This window comes from Zymoseptoria tritici, chromosome 11 (assembly GCF_000219625.1).
Source record: "Zymoseptoria tritici IPO323 chromosome 11, whole genome shotgun sequence".
NCBI classification, from domain to species: Eukaryota; Fungi; Ascomycota; class Dothideomycetes; order Mycosphaerellales; family Mycosphaerellaceae; genus Zymoseptoria; species Zymoseptoria tritici.
The window spans coordinates 695,483-711,140 of record NC_018208.1 but is presented as its reverse complement, the minus strand read 5'-3'; the positions used below and the strand labels follow the sequence as shown (position 1 = coordinate 711,140).

Sequence of the window (15,658 nt, the reverse complement as noted above, 5' to 3'; positions counted from 1 at the left end):
TCCATCAAGCTCACTGAATCGGGAGATTGACTCTCGATAGAGCCCGCCATGGGCGCCAGTCAATCGAGCGATAGCAATACCGGCAACTCCACCACAACCCAGAAAACATCCTACTACGAACTCCTGGGCATCACTCGACAAGCAACAGAAGACGAGATCAAAAAAGCCTATCGCCGAAAAGCCCTTCTCTTACATCCGGATCGGAACCACGGCAACGAAGAAGCAGCCACAAAGACCTTTGCAGAAGTTCAAGCCGCCTACGAAGTCCTCTCCGATCCACAGGAACGAGCCTGGTACGATAGCCATGAAACAGCCATTCTCCGTGGAGATGACGATATCGGTGGAGATGGAAGTGCAGGTGCTGCGCCTTCGTTTGGGAATGTTAGAGCAACGACAGCGGATGATCTGGCGAGGTTGGTAAGGAAATTTAACAGTAATGTTGAGTTTTCGGATGCGCCGTCGGGATTCTTTGGATTTATTCGTGAGACGTTTGATCAATTAGCGAAGGAAGAGGAAGTTGCAGCAGATTGGGAGGGAGGCGAGTTTCGCGAGTATCCGACTTTTGGGCACAGGGACGATGACTACGGAGATGTGGTCAAGGCATTCTATGCGGCGTGGGCAGGATTTGCCACGGTGAAAAGCTTTTCGTGGGTGGACAAGTACAGATTATCCGAGGCGCCGGATCGCTTCATTCGAAGGCGCATGGAGGAGGAAAACGGAAAGTTGAGGAAAGCGGCGAAGCAGGAGTTTAATGATGCGGTCAGGTCTTTGGTGGCATTTGTTCGGAAGCGGGATCCGAGATATGTACCGAACACGCAGACTGAGGAGGAACGGCAAAGGGTGTTGAGGGATGCGGCACAGGCGCAGGCGGCAAGGGCGAGAGCGGCGAATGCGGCGAAGATGGAGGATGAGGTGCCGGAGTGGACGAAAGTCAGAGAGCCGGAGGAGTTGGAGGAGAGTGAGGAAGAGGAGGTCGAGGAGCATGTTCTGGAGTGTGTGGCATGTAATAAGATCTTCAAGAGTGAGAGGCAGTGGGAGGCGCATGAGAAGAGTAAGAAGCATCAGAAGGCGGTGAGAGCTTTGCAACATAAGATGCGGAAGGAGAATGCGCATCTGGACTTGGATGGCAGTGATGGCGAGAGCGGAGGTATCAATACACCCGAAGTCGATGTGGACGGGGAGGAGATGCTTGAAGATGTGGCGGACGATTTGGATGATCATGAAGTTCGAGCCAATGGTGGCTCACATGGGACCGACGATACGCTTGACGATGCTGAACCGGATGCTTATGCGAACAACGCCTCGCTCAAAGACGCCGGAGACGTCGAAACACCAGCGACGAATGAGGCTCCCACAGACCAATCGAAAAAAGCAGAAACAAAGGCACCAACACCACTCTCACCATCCGACTCCGAAAACGACGACTACGCCTCCCTCGAAACAGTACAAGCCCGCCTCGTGTCCGCTTCTCTCGATACACCGACGACGGGAGCCTCGGAAAATGGCGACGATTCCACTGGCCCGTCAAAAAAGATGGGTAAAGCCGCGCAGAAGCGAGCGAAGAAAGCTGCTGCCGCGGCTTCTGGAGCACCAGTAGATAAAGGACTCAATTGTGAAGTCTGTAGAGAGTACTTTCCCAGTCGAACGCAGCTATTCAAGCACGTGGAAGCGGAAGGTCATGCAGCATTGAAGAGCGTTGTTGGCGGCGGCGGAGGTGCGAAGGGCAAGAAGAAGGGCAAGAAGTGAGGAAAGAAACGAGACTCGAGGCCGTCATTCTTGCATAGACGGCGGATGCCTCGACGGTGAAGAAGTGGACGGAGGACGAGGAGGCATACCGGACGATGGAAGGCGCGGCAGCGAGCTTGATTGCAGCGACGGACATTCCAGCAAAGCCGAGCAGCAGGTAGATATCGGGGTTCACGACCACACGGGTACGACTACGACTCGACTGGGCTCGGAGAAAGAGATCCGATCGAGCGTTCCACAGATTGGGTGGGGGATGAAGGATACGATGATGGTGATGGACCGCAACAAGCGGCTATAGTGCTAGACTTTGCAACGAGCGCGCATACGATAGAGATTTTCCAAGCGGCACATTCGATGGCTAGCCAGATGTCTACGACGACATCTCAGCGAGACGATGCTAGTGTAACGGGAAGCAAACCGCCACAAGAGGAGAAAACGAAAAGGCCAAGAGGAGCGCGGCGTGGAGGAAAAACAAAGCTGTAGAGAGAGCCGAGGACAAAGGAGGGGAGAACGAGAAGCTAGAAACGAAGGAGAAGAAGGAGCGCAAGAGGGAGAAGAGAGCGCGACGGAAAGAGAGGAGGCTAAAGGACAAGCAGCCTATATCGGGTAAGAACGACAACGTGCTTCTAGGGAGGCGAAGGTATTGCTAACAATGACAGGCGCCGCAGGTACGGACGAGACTCTTCAAAGCGACATAACCAACGCAGCCTCGGCAGAGAAAGCAGAGAAAGCACTCGACAGATCTACGAGCCCGTCAGACCCGAACGAAAACGCGAGGACTAGCGAGAGCAGTGGAGAGGCGGACAAGAGCAAAGGAAGCATAGCGGACGATAGAGCAAGGGAGGACGAGGGTGTTCGCAGCAGTATGCACACTCTTAACGAAGAGAATCGGAGGGATATTTACGGGAAGGATACGATGATGGTGATGGACTGCAACAAGCCATTGTGGGAGCCAGGAATAAGGAGGCCAGAGACGACAGCCGTCAGTTTCGTGCTTGAGGGCATAAACGCTGAGCTGATTCGAATGTACAAACATGAGATTGAGGGACGGGCACGACCGGCCTTCAAGACGAAAGCATGGTCCGCACAAGACAAAATGTTCGAGGAGCTGAAGGCCTATGAGCTAGACGATTGAACTCCAAGACACGGCTGGAAGCAATAATAAATGCTGTGGCCTGGATGGCTCGAGAGGAACTGTGTCCGGAGGGTGTTGAGATGGTTTGAGCAATAACATGTTTTACGCAAAACATTACAATGAGTTGACAGCACGTCTGGCGGAGGGTTTGAGGGTTTCTGAGGAAGGGGAAGCGTGATAACGATGGCGTCGAGGAGGCTTCAGACGAGGCGCTGATCTGGGACAGAATGACTGACAGATGCGAGCAACATGAGTTCCAACTACTGACTATCACTCGTTGGTGGAGTGAGGAAATGCAGTTTGTACCTATCGGCACATGAGGTGGAGTTTAGCGAAAGCGAGCTCGCGGATCACTATCACTATCGGGGCGGTGGGACCCTGAGGGTTCTTGCCATATATGGAATGAACGTCGCGACTCAAGCCCACTCATCGACATGAATGACCACCACACCACATTCTGACGACGCGGCCACCCATGGACGCAGATGAGCGTGTCCAACGTGACGCAGAGGATAGCACGAAGGCGCTCACGCGGTTCTTGATCTATAACAACGATGGAGGCGACCACGAGAACCATCTACGTGCTCTATTGAAGTCACGCGTCAAGACGACGAGCAAGTCTACCCTCATCGAGATACATTACTCTATGCTAATTCATTGTAGCAGCACGCTACCGCCCAGCGAGCGCCGCTCCACAACCCCCACGCGAATCTACTCAATGCACCACCCACCGAAAGGGCGGAATCGAAGCTGAGAACGACGACGAGCAGCTCGCGGCACTCCAATCAACACATCAATCAACCCATCCTCAACGCGAGCAGGCTGCCGAATCAGCGGCCGACACCAGCACACCGACCGACGAGCTCGAATCACAGAGTCCAGCTCATTCCCGACACTTCCTCTGCGGCCGCTGTGACACGATAAGAGACGCCGGACTGAGATACTATACTGGTGTAGCGTTGTGCGTCTACTGTGCTGGGGGCGGCGTGGATGAGATCGAGTCTGAGGAGCCTCTCGAGTACCGCCACGTCCGTGATCACTACGTATCACGGGTCCAACACTTAACTCGGGCAACCGGAGGCGCCCTTGGCTTTAATGCATGCATGGAGTGTATGCAGGATGATCCACCCACACACCAGCATGACCTCGTACGAGTCTCAAGGCGAAGACGAAGACGAGGATGAAGATGAAGACGAAGATGATGATCCAGAGAGAACGGCGAGAGGTATCGCGACCTTGAAGAAATGGCTGCGTGTGCTATACAACATGGAGATCAAACCAGCAGAGTTCAACGACATCCTTCGCGAAGACCTCGAAGAGCTAGCAAGGAAACAGTACCGCAAAGTGTCACCGGCTGGCAAGGAGTTGCTAGATATGGCACCGAGCGCTATCTGCTACAAGACATTCGCTGACTTCGACCGCGTCTCGTCCATTGACCCCGATGCAGCCCCCGAACTGGTCGACAAGGTCGCTCATAGCTTGAATCGCATGGCTAGTGTGTAAGTGGTACTTGCACGAGGATCTTCGACAGCACTCGGCACAGAATTCGCTGTTAAGGTCGGCAGCTGCACCAGGTTCTCGACTCGGAAATACTTCTACGGCCACGAACGAGTTCGTGAATCCACGACCCGTGCGTACTCTGAGTGCCTGGGCTCATTGCTAGAACTAGTGCGGCAGCTGGCTGAACATCATGTCTGCTTCGGAGTACATATTCGCCACATTGCCTTGATATGCTCCTGTAAATGATATCGTTTCGATTGAACGTGTGCGGTAGCGACAAGTATTTCCACGGTACCCAACAAAGCCAACGAGACCTTCCGCACTTCAGACAGAATCTAAGCTAACCGTTAATGTGGCGGCTAGTTGAACTACACTTTTCTCTCGGAGAGTGGCTTCACGAGACTGCTGCACTGCCTCTCCGAGTATCTGTACATGATACAACATTCACAAACTATACGCACAATGAAGCCAGTTTGATCCCATGATCCTGGACTCGCCGGCTCATCTCAGCGTATCGATGCGTCTTGCGTTCGCAACGTGGACGTGGAAACTACTAGTCCGGTCTCGTGTTCAACGCTGGATTTGAAGAAGCTCCTTTGAGTGCATTGAGTGAGTCAGTCAGTGATCAACTTTGCGACATTGGAAGAAGTCATATCGCATTGTTCGTGTCTAAAAGCTGCTTGTCGATGCCGCCATGAGCCCGACGCCTGTGCCTTGACCGGTCGTCCAGAAAGCACCTCCGTGCGGCGCGATTCCAAGTCTTCATCCCTCAATTCTCCATTTGTACTCAGTGCTTTGGGCCTTGCTTTGCTTTCAGCGATCCACCTACTTCATTATACCGCCTTGTCAACATCAACCGGTGTCCTCGCGTTCCTCTTTGATGAACCGCCAATCCAACGTACTCCCAGACTTGCATCCCTGCACAACCTTCTCGACCTTCTCAAGCTCTCGGAAATGACCCAGAATCACCTCTCCAGGCATGCTGTAGCAGCCCCCGCATCTTCCACTGAAACCCAGCCCAGTGTACCTCTGTCCATGCTTGTTCAGCGCCTTCGTCATGTCTGCAATGTGGGCCTCTTCAGCAGGCGCATGGGCTCCGTAGGACACGACGCAGTCCTTGGGGATCCGCTCAACCACAGCCTTGACGCAGCCCTGGTAGATGTCGTCGCGCCGGACCGAGCTTCCGGAGGTCTTTGTGATGCCGTTGATTGCGCAGATGCGAAGCGTCTTCAAGTTCGTCATGCGCTGAAACGGACGCCAGTCGCGCTCCGTGGCGGGGCTAGTGATGATGGGCGTGAAGTCGATGACGATGGTGAGGTGTTTGATGGAAGGGTGGAGATGTCTGGGGAGTTGGTGAGGGTTGACGACGGAGCGGGAGGAGCAGTCGACCCAGACGTTGACAATGAGAGTATTTTCGAGCAGGAGGTCTTTTGCTTCGTGTCCGATTTGCTTGCTTGTCTGGAGGAGGGCAGGTGAGACTTCGGGAATGGTGCCGGCCGGAAGATGGTGGGCGCAGCTGCGGAGGCTGATGAAGCCTGGGTTTAGGGCTGACTTCAGAACATCCATTCGCAGCTCTGGCGGGAGGTCGAGGACGAGGAAGGGTAGGTTGTCTTCGCCATTTTCTGTGTCCGGCAGAGTCTTTGTTTCACTGCGTTCCGAGCAGTTGCAAGGCGCCGAATTGTCGGCGCTCGACTCGCGTCGACCATCCGTCGTGAAGTCCAAATTCCCCTTCCGAAGCTGCGCCAGTCGGGCTTCAGATTTCTCCGTAGGCAGGAAGAATGAGTGGTCTGTCGAGATCCTCTCGTGGGCTTCGAGATTGTTTGTTGGCATGCGTTGAGAATGAGATCGTGAAGTTTCGTACATTCCCTGCACGGCGGGTGTGCTTGACTGCGCATTGTTCTTGAAGATGTGACGGATGAAGTCCATGGCCACTGGGTGTTGCTGCGCAACAACGGACAGCTCGCTTGCCAAGGTGGACACATTTGGAGCACCCAGACGGGTCAGATAGTCGCCCACAGCCTTGTCAGCAGCGACATCCTCGTGACCAAAGACAGCCTTGCGCTTCTGTATCGCGCGCTGCATAGCTTTCGCCAGAATATCATCACCTTCGAGAATTTGAGCTGGTGAAGTGCTCTTTTGTGTGCCAGAAGAGGGTTGAAGATCTCGGGGAGTCATCTTCATGGTACGGAAGGAAGTCGATGGTCCAAATTCCGCGCTTGTCCTGCCAAACGAAGCGAATGAGGCCGGTGTGCCTGGGCCTGCGGGTTTGCCAAAAGATGCGAAAGAAGACAGCTTCGGCTGCGCCGTAGCTCCGAAGGTAGAGCGCATGGGTTCGTTGACACCAAATGGTGATGCTCTAGTGAGAGATGGGCTTCTCGTTCCCGAAACGGACTCTTGCGACGGTAACAAAGGTGCGATAGTGGTAGAAGGTGAGCTCGAGAGTCCAGCTGCTCCGGCGGAGAGCGCATCTGTCCGACCAAATGGTGATGGTCGCGAGTCCTCGTCCCGCGCAACCGCCTCTCCGAGTGAGGCGAAGGGAGAGCTTTGGAAAGAGCCTGATCTCGAGGAGGGCGCATGCAATCGAGCGCGCTTTGCTACATGCTCGTAAAAGTCCGACTCTTCTTCTTGTTCTCCTTGCGCGGATGACTCGAGCGGCGCAAGAGGCTTGCCGCCGAACGGAGATGCCATCTTGCGATCGGATGGCGTTTCGGGGATGCCGGTGGAAGAATGACAAGAGATGGAAGAGGGAACTTGGAGAAATTGGCGGAGGCGCGGGGCGTGCCGAAGCGCGAGGTGACGTGAATTGAAGTGAATGCTTGAGGTGTCGAAGTGTCGAATCGAGAAACATGCGGCGAAGACACGGCAAAATATAAAAAGTCCGTCTGCCCTCATTCACAAAAGCTCGAAAGAAGAAGATATCGAAGTGACTTACAGGTATTCTCAGACGGGCTTGTTGTCTCACAGGGACGACTTACGAACCCAACCTAATTGTCAAACTTATCTTTCAATCGACTGTAGTCAGCAATGACCTAGAAGGTTGTCATTACTCCGCATTTCCCAGCTTTAATGATGATCACTGACCTCGAAGTATTGAAGACCACCAGCGGCGAGAAGGGGGCGTAGGTGCTCTCGGACTCATGTTCTGCATTCAAAGTCCCGGCGTGTTGAACGAAGACACTAAAGGAAGGGTATCTATGCGCTGCACTCGACTCCACCATGCAAATCGCCCTGAAACTTTTCACCGCTGCTCAGCCACAACTCCAACGCTTCTTTCATGTCCACGTCTGTCGGTAAAGACTGTCTCTCTACGGCTTCGGGATGTGAAGACTCTTGGACACCATGCAGCATCCGTGAATCAAGAACAGACCCACAATCGGATGCATCTCGAAGATTGTGCCCTTGGCGATCGTTCCGTAAGGAATGTTGTCCTGGACCCAGCCCTTTGACGCCCAGAAAGCCATCAGACCAGCAATCGACAGGCTTGTGGGGATTGGGAGACCCTCGAAGTATTTGGCCTTGCCAGTGGCATCTTTCGGAACGTTCCCGGTCGTGACGTTGAATCGTGCGAGTCTTGCAAGACCAGAGAGGACAAAGCAAGTCAGGAGGAGCTGATCGAGACCGGTGCGCATGCCAAGGGAGAAAGCACACATTGCGGGTGCCACGCCGAATGAGATCTGTAAGTCGTGTTAGCTTTGCTTTGACTCTCGTATCCAACCAATGGTATGTGTTGTACCAGATCTGCCAAGGAGTCAAGCTCCTGTCCCATCAAGCTGCTCTTTTTCCTCCACCTCGCTACCTTGCCATCGAAGAAGTCAAAGAACAAGCCAAATGGCATCAGAGCGAGAGCGGCCCACAGGTGCTGTGTATGGCTCGGAGTCAAGCAGTAGCGCATGGAGGACATGATGGACATGATACCGCAGAAGCCGTTCATGAGAGTGATGAAATCCGCGAGGTGGTAGGCGCGGACCAGGCTGAAGTGGCCTGGGTTCGGGTCGTTGATGAGACGAGACTGCTTATCGGGAGCTGTGAGTATGGTCAGTCGCTGTTCATTGGCGGCTCTCATGAGGATATCAGCACTCACTGGGCTCTTGGGTGGCCTCTTTGGCAGACTTCTCCACGCCATTGGGCACGCCGCTTCGTTTCGACATGCTGGCGGTGAGATGGTGCTCGTTGTTTGCAGCGTGTGATGAGGTGGTGGTGACTGATCGACTGAATAAGAGGAATGTCGAATCAGGCAGGACGTTTGAAGTGTGAAGGAGAAAGCGGTGAAATACGACGACGTAGGTTGTTTATTCGACGATCAAGTGAATTCAAGTTTACCGCCCGACCACAAAGAGATGTACGTCACAGCACAGCCACAGTCGAACCTGAAGAGGCGCAGCTTCGAGATTCAGCCACAAAGTCTATCGCGTTACGAACGCGCATGGACGAGCTCACTTTCGATTGATGAGTCTGATCCAAGAAACGAAGAGACACTCACCATGGCGGCGGCAGTCGGGCGAGCCGGTGAAGGATCCTTTCCGGACAGTGTCTTCGCTTCGGTGTTTCCAAGACAGCAACACACGACTTCATCACGACGGCCAAGGGACCATGGCGGCTCACTCCATCAATCTGGATCCATGCGGCCATCTACATCACAGCTGCGATCGAAGGACGCGAGCAACTCCGTCACGAAGCCGTCGTTCCAGTCTCAGAAGCAAGCCATAAATACGACCTCGAAATGTCTTCACGAGGAGCATTGTCACTGCGACATGGATCTGGAGAGCGACTTGCTTAGTCGTATCGGCTCGACCATCTCTAGCGGATCGAACAAGGAGCGGGCTGCTGCGCTAGCTGTTCATCGCATACTGCGAGATGCCGCTGTGGAGAGACGCTGCTTCCAAGTCGACTGGAGTGGCAGATCCTCTGTTATGCCCAAGCTACGTTGCTGGATCCGGGACTGTTTCGTGCCAGCAACGGAACAGGCTATATCTACTCTGACGGGTGAGGCGTTACTGAAGCTACCAGCTGAGCAATTCGTTTCCGCTGCAGAGAACCATCTCGGTCGGTCAAGAGTAAGCTCATTGTTCGACTATGTCCGCAGCTGGCCGTCCAGCCAAGGTGCCATCCTCGATATCAGGGAGTACCTCAGCACGAATGGTCCGAACGAGAAAGCGCACCTGTGCGCATCATTTCTGGACCAGTTTCAACGGCGTTTACTCCACGCAGGGGCGAGCACTACGGAAATCCTGGGCATCTACATCAGTGTCATCCATGTCTTCCAAGCACTGGACTCTCGTGGTGTCCTACTGGAGAAGGTCGCAAGTCGAATTCGCAACTACTTACGTGGGAGAGACGATACGGCGACCATTATTGCCGACAGCCTGCTGGCAGATATTGACGAGATCAACGGCACCGTCACCGGTCACGATCCGGACAAAGTCTGTCCCGACATTGCACACGAAGTCATCACCTCTGCCGTCGACGCCAAAAACGACAAGATGATCGACTGGAGTGACATGACATGGATGCCCGACCCGATTGACGCTGGACCAAATTACAAGTCATCCAAGTCAGACGACGTTGTAGCTCATATTCTGGCCTTGTTCGAGAAGGAAGACTTTGCCAAAGCTTTTACAGCTGCAATCGGCGACAACTTCCTCCATAAGACCGGCGCGGACTTCTCCAAAGAGATCAAGATTATCGAGCTGCTCAAGGCACGCCTGGATGCCGGACAGATGCACAACGCCGAAGTAATGTTGAAGGATATGCAGGACTCGGTGGCGCTGCACACCCACTTCAACCCACGAACGACCAACATCGGCACCGTCACACCCAAAGAGATCCAGCGAGCCCTTCCAGCAGAAGGTATCCACGGCGACGTCCTGTACGACATGTTCAAGACTCGTATCGATCGTAAATTGTTCGGTGGAGCTCTTTCGCTAGTCGCTACCCGTCGCGGGAACATCTACTATCCCAAGCGCGCTCGTCTGCCCCTCGAACCAATACAACCGACCACCACTCATCCCGAACTTGACGTCAAAGTCATGTCAAGCCACTTCTGGCCCGAGTATCCGAGCGAAGACTTCAAGATCCCTCACCAAATACAGCAGAAACTGGACGCGTACTCGCAGCAGTACAAGAACTTCAACGGTACGCGAGTCGTTCGCTGGAAACATGTACAATCGAGAGCGGATGTGGTCTTGGAGCTGGAGGACCGTACGGTGGAGGACTCGGTGGACGCTTTCAAGGCTAGTGTCATCGATGTCTTCTGCGACGGACTGCAGGGAGATCAAAATGATCCTCCCATCAACTACGACCCGGCAACCGGTCTTTCGTCTGATGAGATTGCCGAAGCACTCGAGATGCCACCCGAGCTCGTTCTTCTCGCGATCCACCACTGGACCAGCAGCAGAGTCCTCTACGAACTCACGCCAGGCAAATATGCTGTTCTGGAGCGCTTAGACATGGAGCCTGGCATCGTCGCCGACCGCAGCACAGAAGATGTGGACATGGACGAGGGCATGCTAGCCGCACTGGCCGATGAAAGGAAGTTGAAAGAGCAGGCGCCGATGTTCTCAATGTTCATCTCTACGCTGTTGACGAATAATGGTCCCAGGCCAGTGGAGGGGCCGATGGGAATCACGAATATGGTCAAGATGGTCATTCCAACGTTCACGTGGGGCGATGAGCATGTTTTAATGCTGCTGAGGATGATGGAGGGAGACGGCTTGGTCGAGTGCAATGGAGATACATGGAAGAAGGCGTGAGCAGTCGTTCCATTTGATGTTGCTGTGGCTGTATGGAGTCGAGTGCAAGCGCATACATACCCTTCCTTTAGTGTCCTCGTTCAACATGGGCGGGACTCTGAATGCAGAACATGAGTCCGGTGGTCTGCACATGATGATATAGCATCTCAAACTATCGCTGCTGTACACAATTGCCGTCTCAAAATCACAATCCTATCGTACTCCATGGGCTTCGTCTCCGTTCATCACAGCCATACGAACCACCTCAAGAGAAATGCCCCTTGCCTTTGCAGCGTCTCTCTACGGTATTGAGGCATCGTTGGCTGCTTCACACATTGTATCAAAAACACATTGTGTATATGAGCTCTTACAATGGCAATGTGAAACCGCTCTCCGAAAAAGATGTGTCGCTCAACTAGCTGCGGCCCTGGCGATTGGCATCGTTTCTGATTGGCTGGCTCGGCGTGCAGATAGTTCTAAATATCGTTGCTATGGGCCGGCTGATTCACAACAACGGGTCCTCCGCCCCATTTGTACGACCCGGGATCTCAGCACTTCACTTCCTCAACTCCGGTCGATTATCCGGATCAAACGCTGCGACGCATCAGAAATCAAGGCCCCGCCAAGAGCCCACCAAGAACGAATTCAGCTGGAAGCTGAGCTTCAAGACACTCTCATTCGAACAACAGCATCGATCATGCTGCCCGACACCACTCCGTGCCCTCCTGCGGCAGCTCCACCTTGGAGATTGAGCATCGCACCCACAGACGACAACACTGAAAACGTCGACTTCACCCGCGCGGTCGACCTTCCACCACGACGACCTCAATCGACCATGCTCGGCGGAGCAGTACGACGGCCCAACGGCAACGATCTCGACATCGTGGCGGAGGAAGCCAGCGAGCCAGCTCCAAGCGGCGGACCTACGAGTACAGGTAAGACCTTGCTCAGCAAGCCTGCGATGCGTTCTAGGAGGATGCTCGGCGGCGTCAGCGGCAGCAGCAACGTGATGTCGAATGAAGTACGTAGCCAAGGCGATAGGACCAAGGGACCTGGGTCGAAGGAAGCGGTGATCTCGGATCTTACACGGCGGTCGGTGGAGATGATGGACTACGGTGGTGATGAGACGGGAGATGCAAAGGAGGACGGTGGCGAGAGGAGGAGGACGATCTTCGTCCCAAGCGACGACACGACGATGCTCACCATCCATCCGGGAGCACACAACACTAGTAAGTCGGAACATCAACGATACCTCCCTGACCATTCTCTCTGACTGATTTCATACAGACCGCCTGGACGACACCTTCCAAGTCGGCATCCCGGTCGACTCCACCCAGACCTCCGACGACAGTCATGCCATCAAGCAGAAGCCACTGCGCAAGCCTAAGAGGCTCTCATTGGCAGCTGCACCAAAACGCATGCCGCTCGGCCAGCTGATGCAGAGTCCTCACAACCATGCATTCCAAGGCGAATCGAATGACGTTGCGGGCGCGTAAGTACTGACCTTTATGCCGTGCAGAATGATACTGAGCTAATCTCTCTTCAAAGCCCTACTGGTAAGGAGAACATCCCGCCACGTTTCTCCATGCAATCTTCCATCGATGGCAATCAGAAGCCGAAGCCAAAACCAAAGCGAATGTCCATGATTCCTGACTCGCAGTCAGGCCCATTGACAATCCGCATCCCGAACATCAGGAGTGCCGGCCTTCCACCACGTAAGAGCGCTTACAAGATGCGCCCGACTTCCCAGAGTGCCGGCCTGCCATCCCGCAACCGCGCTTCCACGACCGACCACGTTCCGACAGCGCAGAGTGCCCGCCTTCCACCGCCCAAGAGTGCCTCCACGACAAAGCTGAGCCCTGAACCCAGCTTCAACACTGCCCAGCCCGCCAAGTCCATCAAATCCGTCCCTGAACCCAAGCAAGAAGTCCTAGACATTGCAGACAAGGTCGCTCCACCAGCGTCCTTGAAAGTCACCATCGCGGAGCGCCGCAGAGCGACCAAAGCGGCAAACTTGCAGCTTTTCCCTCTTCTCACGGAGACTGTCAAACATCCGGAGATCTTCGACGACAACTGGGTCGATCAGCAAGAAATCGCCGTCACGCACGTCACGAACGTCATCTTCGCCGAAGCAGGACTCGCCATCACAGCCGATGAATGGACGATCCCCGAGTTGAGGGCGTATATGCTCGCCACCTACGATGTGGAAGAGGTCGTAATTCTGAACAATCGCTTGCAAGCGGCACTGCAGTACGGATCGATCCAACCAACCGTGAATCCGAACTATCCTCATGATCGGACCCGGGACATTGGCTTGAGGAGACAGTTCTTGAACCTGTGGACGAATTACAACCCCAAATATCTTTCCGCTGCCGTGGAAGTCGTGACCGGCCGTCAGCTCCCGAGCAACAATCCTCTGGTCGCCAACACGATTGATCCTCACGCCGAGAAGCGGAACCTGAATCTCTTCCTGGAGTCCTTTTTCATCTACGATGTCGGCGCCCAACATCCAGCCGGCGCCAGCGAGGCCATGATCGCTGAAGCACGAGAGCGGAAGACTTTGCAGCGATGTCTGATGCTTATCTGGCTTCTCGATCGCGTTCAGGACGAAGGACAAATTCCGATGCTACTGTTCAGGCCCAAATCGCAGCTGAAGTCTTCAGCGGGGGTGCTCGAAGCTCTCGGAAGAATGCTTCTGCCAAATTCGCCGAATTTGGAGACCGCGCTGTCCAGGCTGGGATACGACGTTGTCTACGAGCAACACCCCCTCAGCGAGCTCCAGTACCATATCGACAACCTTGCCGTCGACCTGCGCGATGGTGTGCTCCTCGTCAAACTGGTCGAGCTCCTTCTCTACGAGGACGATAAGTGTCTCAGCCCGGGTGGAACAACTCTGAGTCGTCGCCCCGACTTCAACATGGCAGATGATGTGATGCTGTCGGAAGCCACCTGGGGCACAGATCAAGTCTTCGACGACGAACGCAGCCACCTTCCTGAGCCAATCCTCACTCGTCACCTCCGCTATCCCTGTATCAGCGACGCCCAGAAGCTGTGGAACATTCGCCTGGCGATTGATGCTTTCAATGCTGCCTGTTACCGAGACGGCTTCCCACAGGCTGACATTGACCCACGAAACATCCTCTATGGCCACCGCGTGAAGACCATCAGCCTCTTGACAAATATCACCAGCTTCTACGGTCACATCCACCTTGTGGACTTCGGGCTCCTCCTCGCTGACGTGAAGCGCGCCGGCATCGACACCTCCTGCCTCCCCAACAACGAAATCGGAGCACGAACCTTCGGAGAGGTAGTGGGCCTTCTCCAGGCCTGGGCCACCGTCCACGCCGCCGAGCATGGAATTCCCGTCGACGACATGACCACCTCTTTCGGAGGCCCTCGCGTCTGGCTCGCTCTCTGCAAGACCTACGGTCCTGAGCACATCGCTCAACGCCCAACCCTCGAGAAATACCTCCAGCTCCTCGGCTGCGGCCAATTCTGGTCTGAGCAGTTCTACAACATCAACCGCAATCCCACCCGCAACACGACAATTGCAAACTTGGCCTACCTGGCCGCCACCGTGTTGCCACGTGATCGCAAGCTGCGCAGCGTGCGCATCCTGCAGCGTGTGTGGCGCAAGAAGCAGGAGTGGAAGGAGATGCGCCGTCGCATCGTGTACATGTCGGTGGGCAGGGAGTGTGCGGTGCTCGGAGAGACTCGAGTGCACGTGTTGACTACTGTGTTGAAGATGCAGCGGGCTTGGAGGAGCGTGCTGGCGAAGCGGGTCGAGGAGTTGATCAGAGGTGTGCTGGCGTTCCAGCCGCTGGCGAAGGGCTGGGTGGTGCGCAACAAGGACAAGGCTGCGAGCCACGTGATCGGAGGATGGTGAAGTGTTTGCTTCGGCATGTGAAAGAGATGATGAGAGGAAGTGAGACGGCGTTCAGTTCAGGGTTTTGTCACATGCATAGATGCTTCGGCACTAGTGAGACATGGTGCTCGAGAAATGCTAGAATGACCATGCCAATGAAAATGTTTACGGACATGCTAGGACTCTCGTTGGTGAAGAGAGTGGAGAGAATGAATATGCCTACCTCGTGGGCGTGCGGTCAGCGCCATGTGAAAGTTTGAGGCGTTCTCTCATCACGGATCGTCTTCCGGAGTGAGAGCCATACCATGCAAATGGCAAGGATTCCAGACAGGCTAATGTTCGATTCAAGAAGGAGGCTTTCCCGAGATGCAGTCTCGCAGAACCATGCAGCAGTCCAAGCCAACGGACAGATCCTCGTCCTTACCAAACCTGGTAGCAGGAATGAGCGGTTCCTGGAAAGCGTCCCAGCATCAAGAAAGAGATCATGCTTCTGATGAGACATCCACTCGATGCGGGCCACGGAGCAAGGAAGAGAGACAAGACAAAGTAGCTCAAGCGTTACGGAGGAGACTGTGCGAACGGAGAGCTCCTCAGCTCTACAACTTCTCCACCTGTGGAAGAGATGGTCGGACAGGAATCATGAGAGAACGAGGCCAGCAAGGTAAATCCTGACGTCAATTCTGT

At 54.6% G+C, this 15,658-nt stretch overlaps 5 protein-coding genes across 5 annotated transcripts; 3 read left to right on the top strand and 2 right to left on the bottom strand.

Annotated features, from left to right (window-relative positions):
- Positions 1-48: 48 nt before the first annotated feature.
- On the top strand, positions 49-1,746 carry MYCGRDRAFT_49647 (uncharacterized protein; the record flags this gene model as incomplete). The annotated part of the gene is made up of 1 exon (XM_003848580.1): positions 49-1,746. One exon carries the CDS (start codon positions 49-51, stop codon positions 1,744-1,746), a length of 1,698 nt encoding a protein of 565 aa, XP_003848628.1.
- A 1,610-nt stretch (positions 1,747-3,356) lies between these two features.
- Positions 3,357-4,720, top strand: MYCGRDRAFT_96625 (uncharacterized protein; the record flags this gene model as incomplete). The annotated part of the gene is made up of 5 exons (XM_003848581.1): positions 3,357-3,540; positions 3,839-3,842; positions 4,000-4,380; positions 4,447-4,511; positions 4,656-4,720. The coding sequence occupies 5 exons, from the start codon at positions 3,357-3,359 to the stop codon at positions 4,718-4,720; spliced, it is 699 nt and encodes a 232-aa protein (XP_003848629.1).
- Positions 4,721-5,233: 513 nt separating this feature from the next.
- On the bottom strand, positions 5,234-7,069 carry MYCGRDRAFT_96624 (uncharacterized protein; the record flags this gene model as incomplete). Its single annotated transcript, XM_003848302.1, has 1 exon — positions 5,234-7,069. One exon carries the CDS (start codon positions 7,067-7,069, stop codon positions 5,234-5,236), a length of 1,836 nt encoding a protein of 611 aa, XP_003848350.1.
- A 617-nt stretch (positions 7,070-7,686) lies between these two features.
- Positions 7,687-8,643, bottom strand: MYCGRDRAFT_111248 (uncharacterized protein; the record flags this gene model as incomplete). Its single annotated transcript, XM_003848301.1, has 3 exons — positions 7,687-8,055; positions 8,115-8,404; positions 8,463-8,643. The coding sequence occupies 3 exons, from the start codon at positions 8,527-8,529 to the stop codon at positions 7,687-7,689; spliced, it is 726 nt and encodes a 241-aa protein (XP_003848349.1).
- Positions 8,644-9,132: 489 nt separating this feature from the next.
- MYCGRDRAFT_96622 (uncharacterized protein) lies at positions 9,133-11,130 on the top strand (the record flags this gene model as incomplete). Its single annotated transcript, XM_003848582.1, has 1 exon — positions 9,133-11,130. The coding sequence occupies one exon, from the start codon at positions 9,133-9,135 to the stop codon at positions 11,128-11,130; it is 1,998 nt and encodes a 665-aa protein (XP_003848630.1).
- Between the last annotated feature and the right edge of the window lie 4,528 nt (positions 11,131-15,658).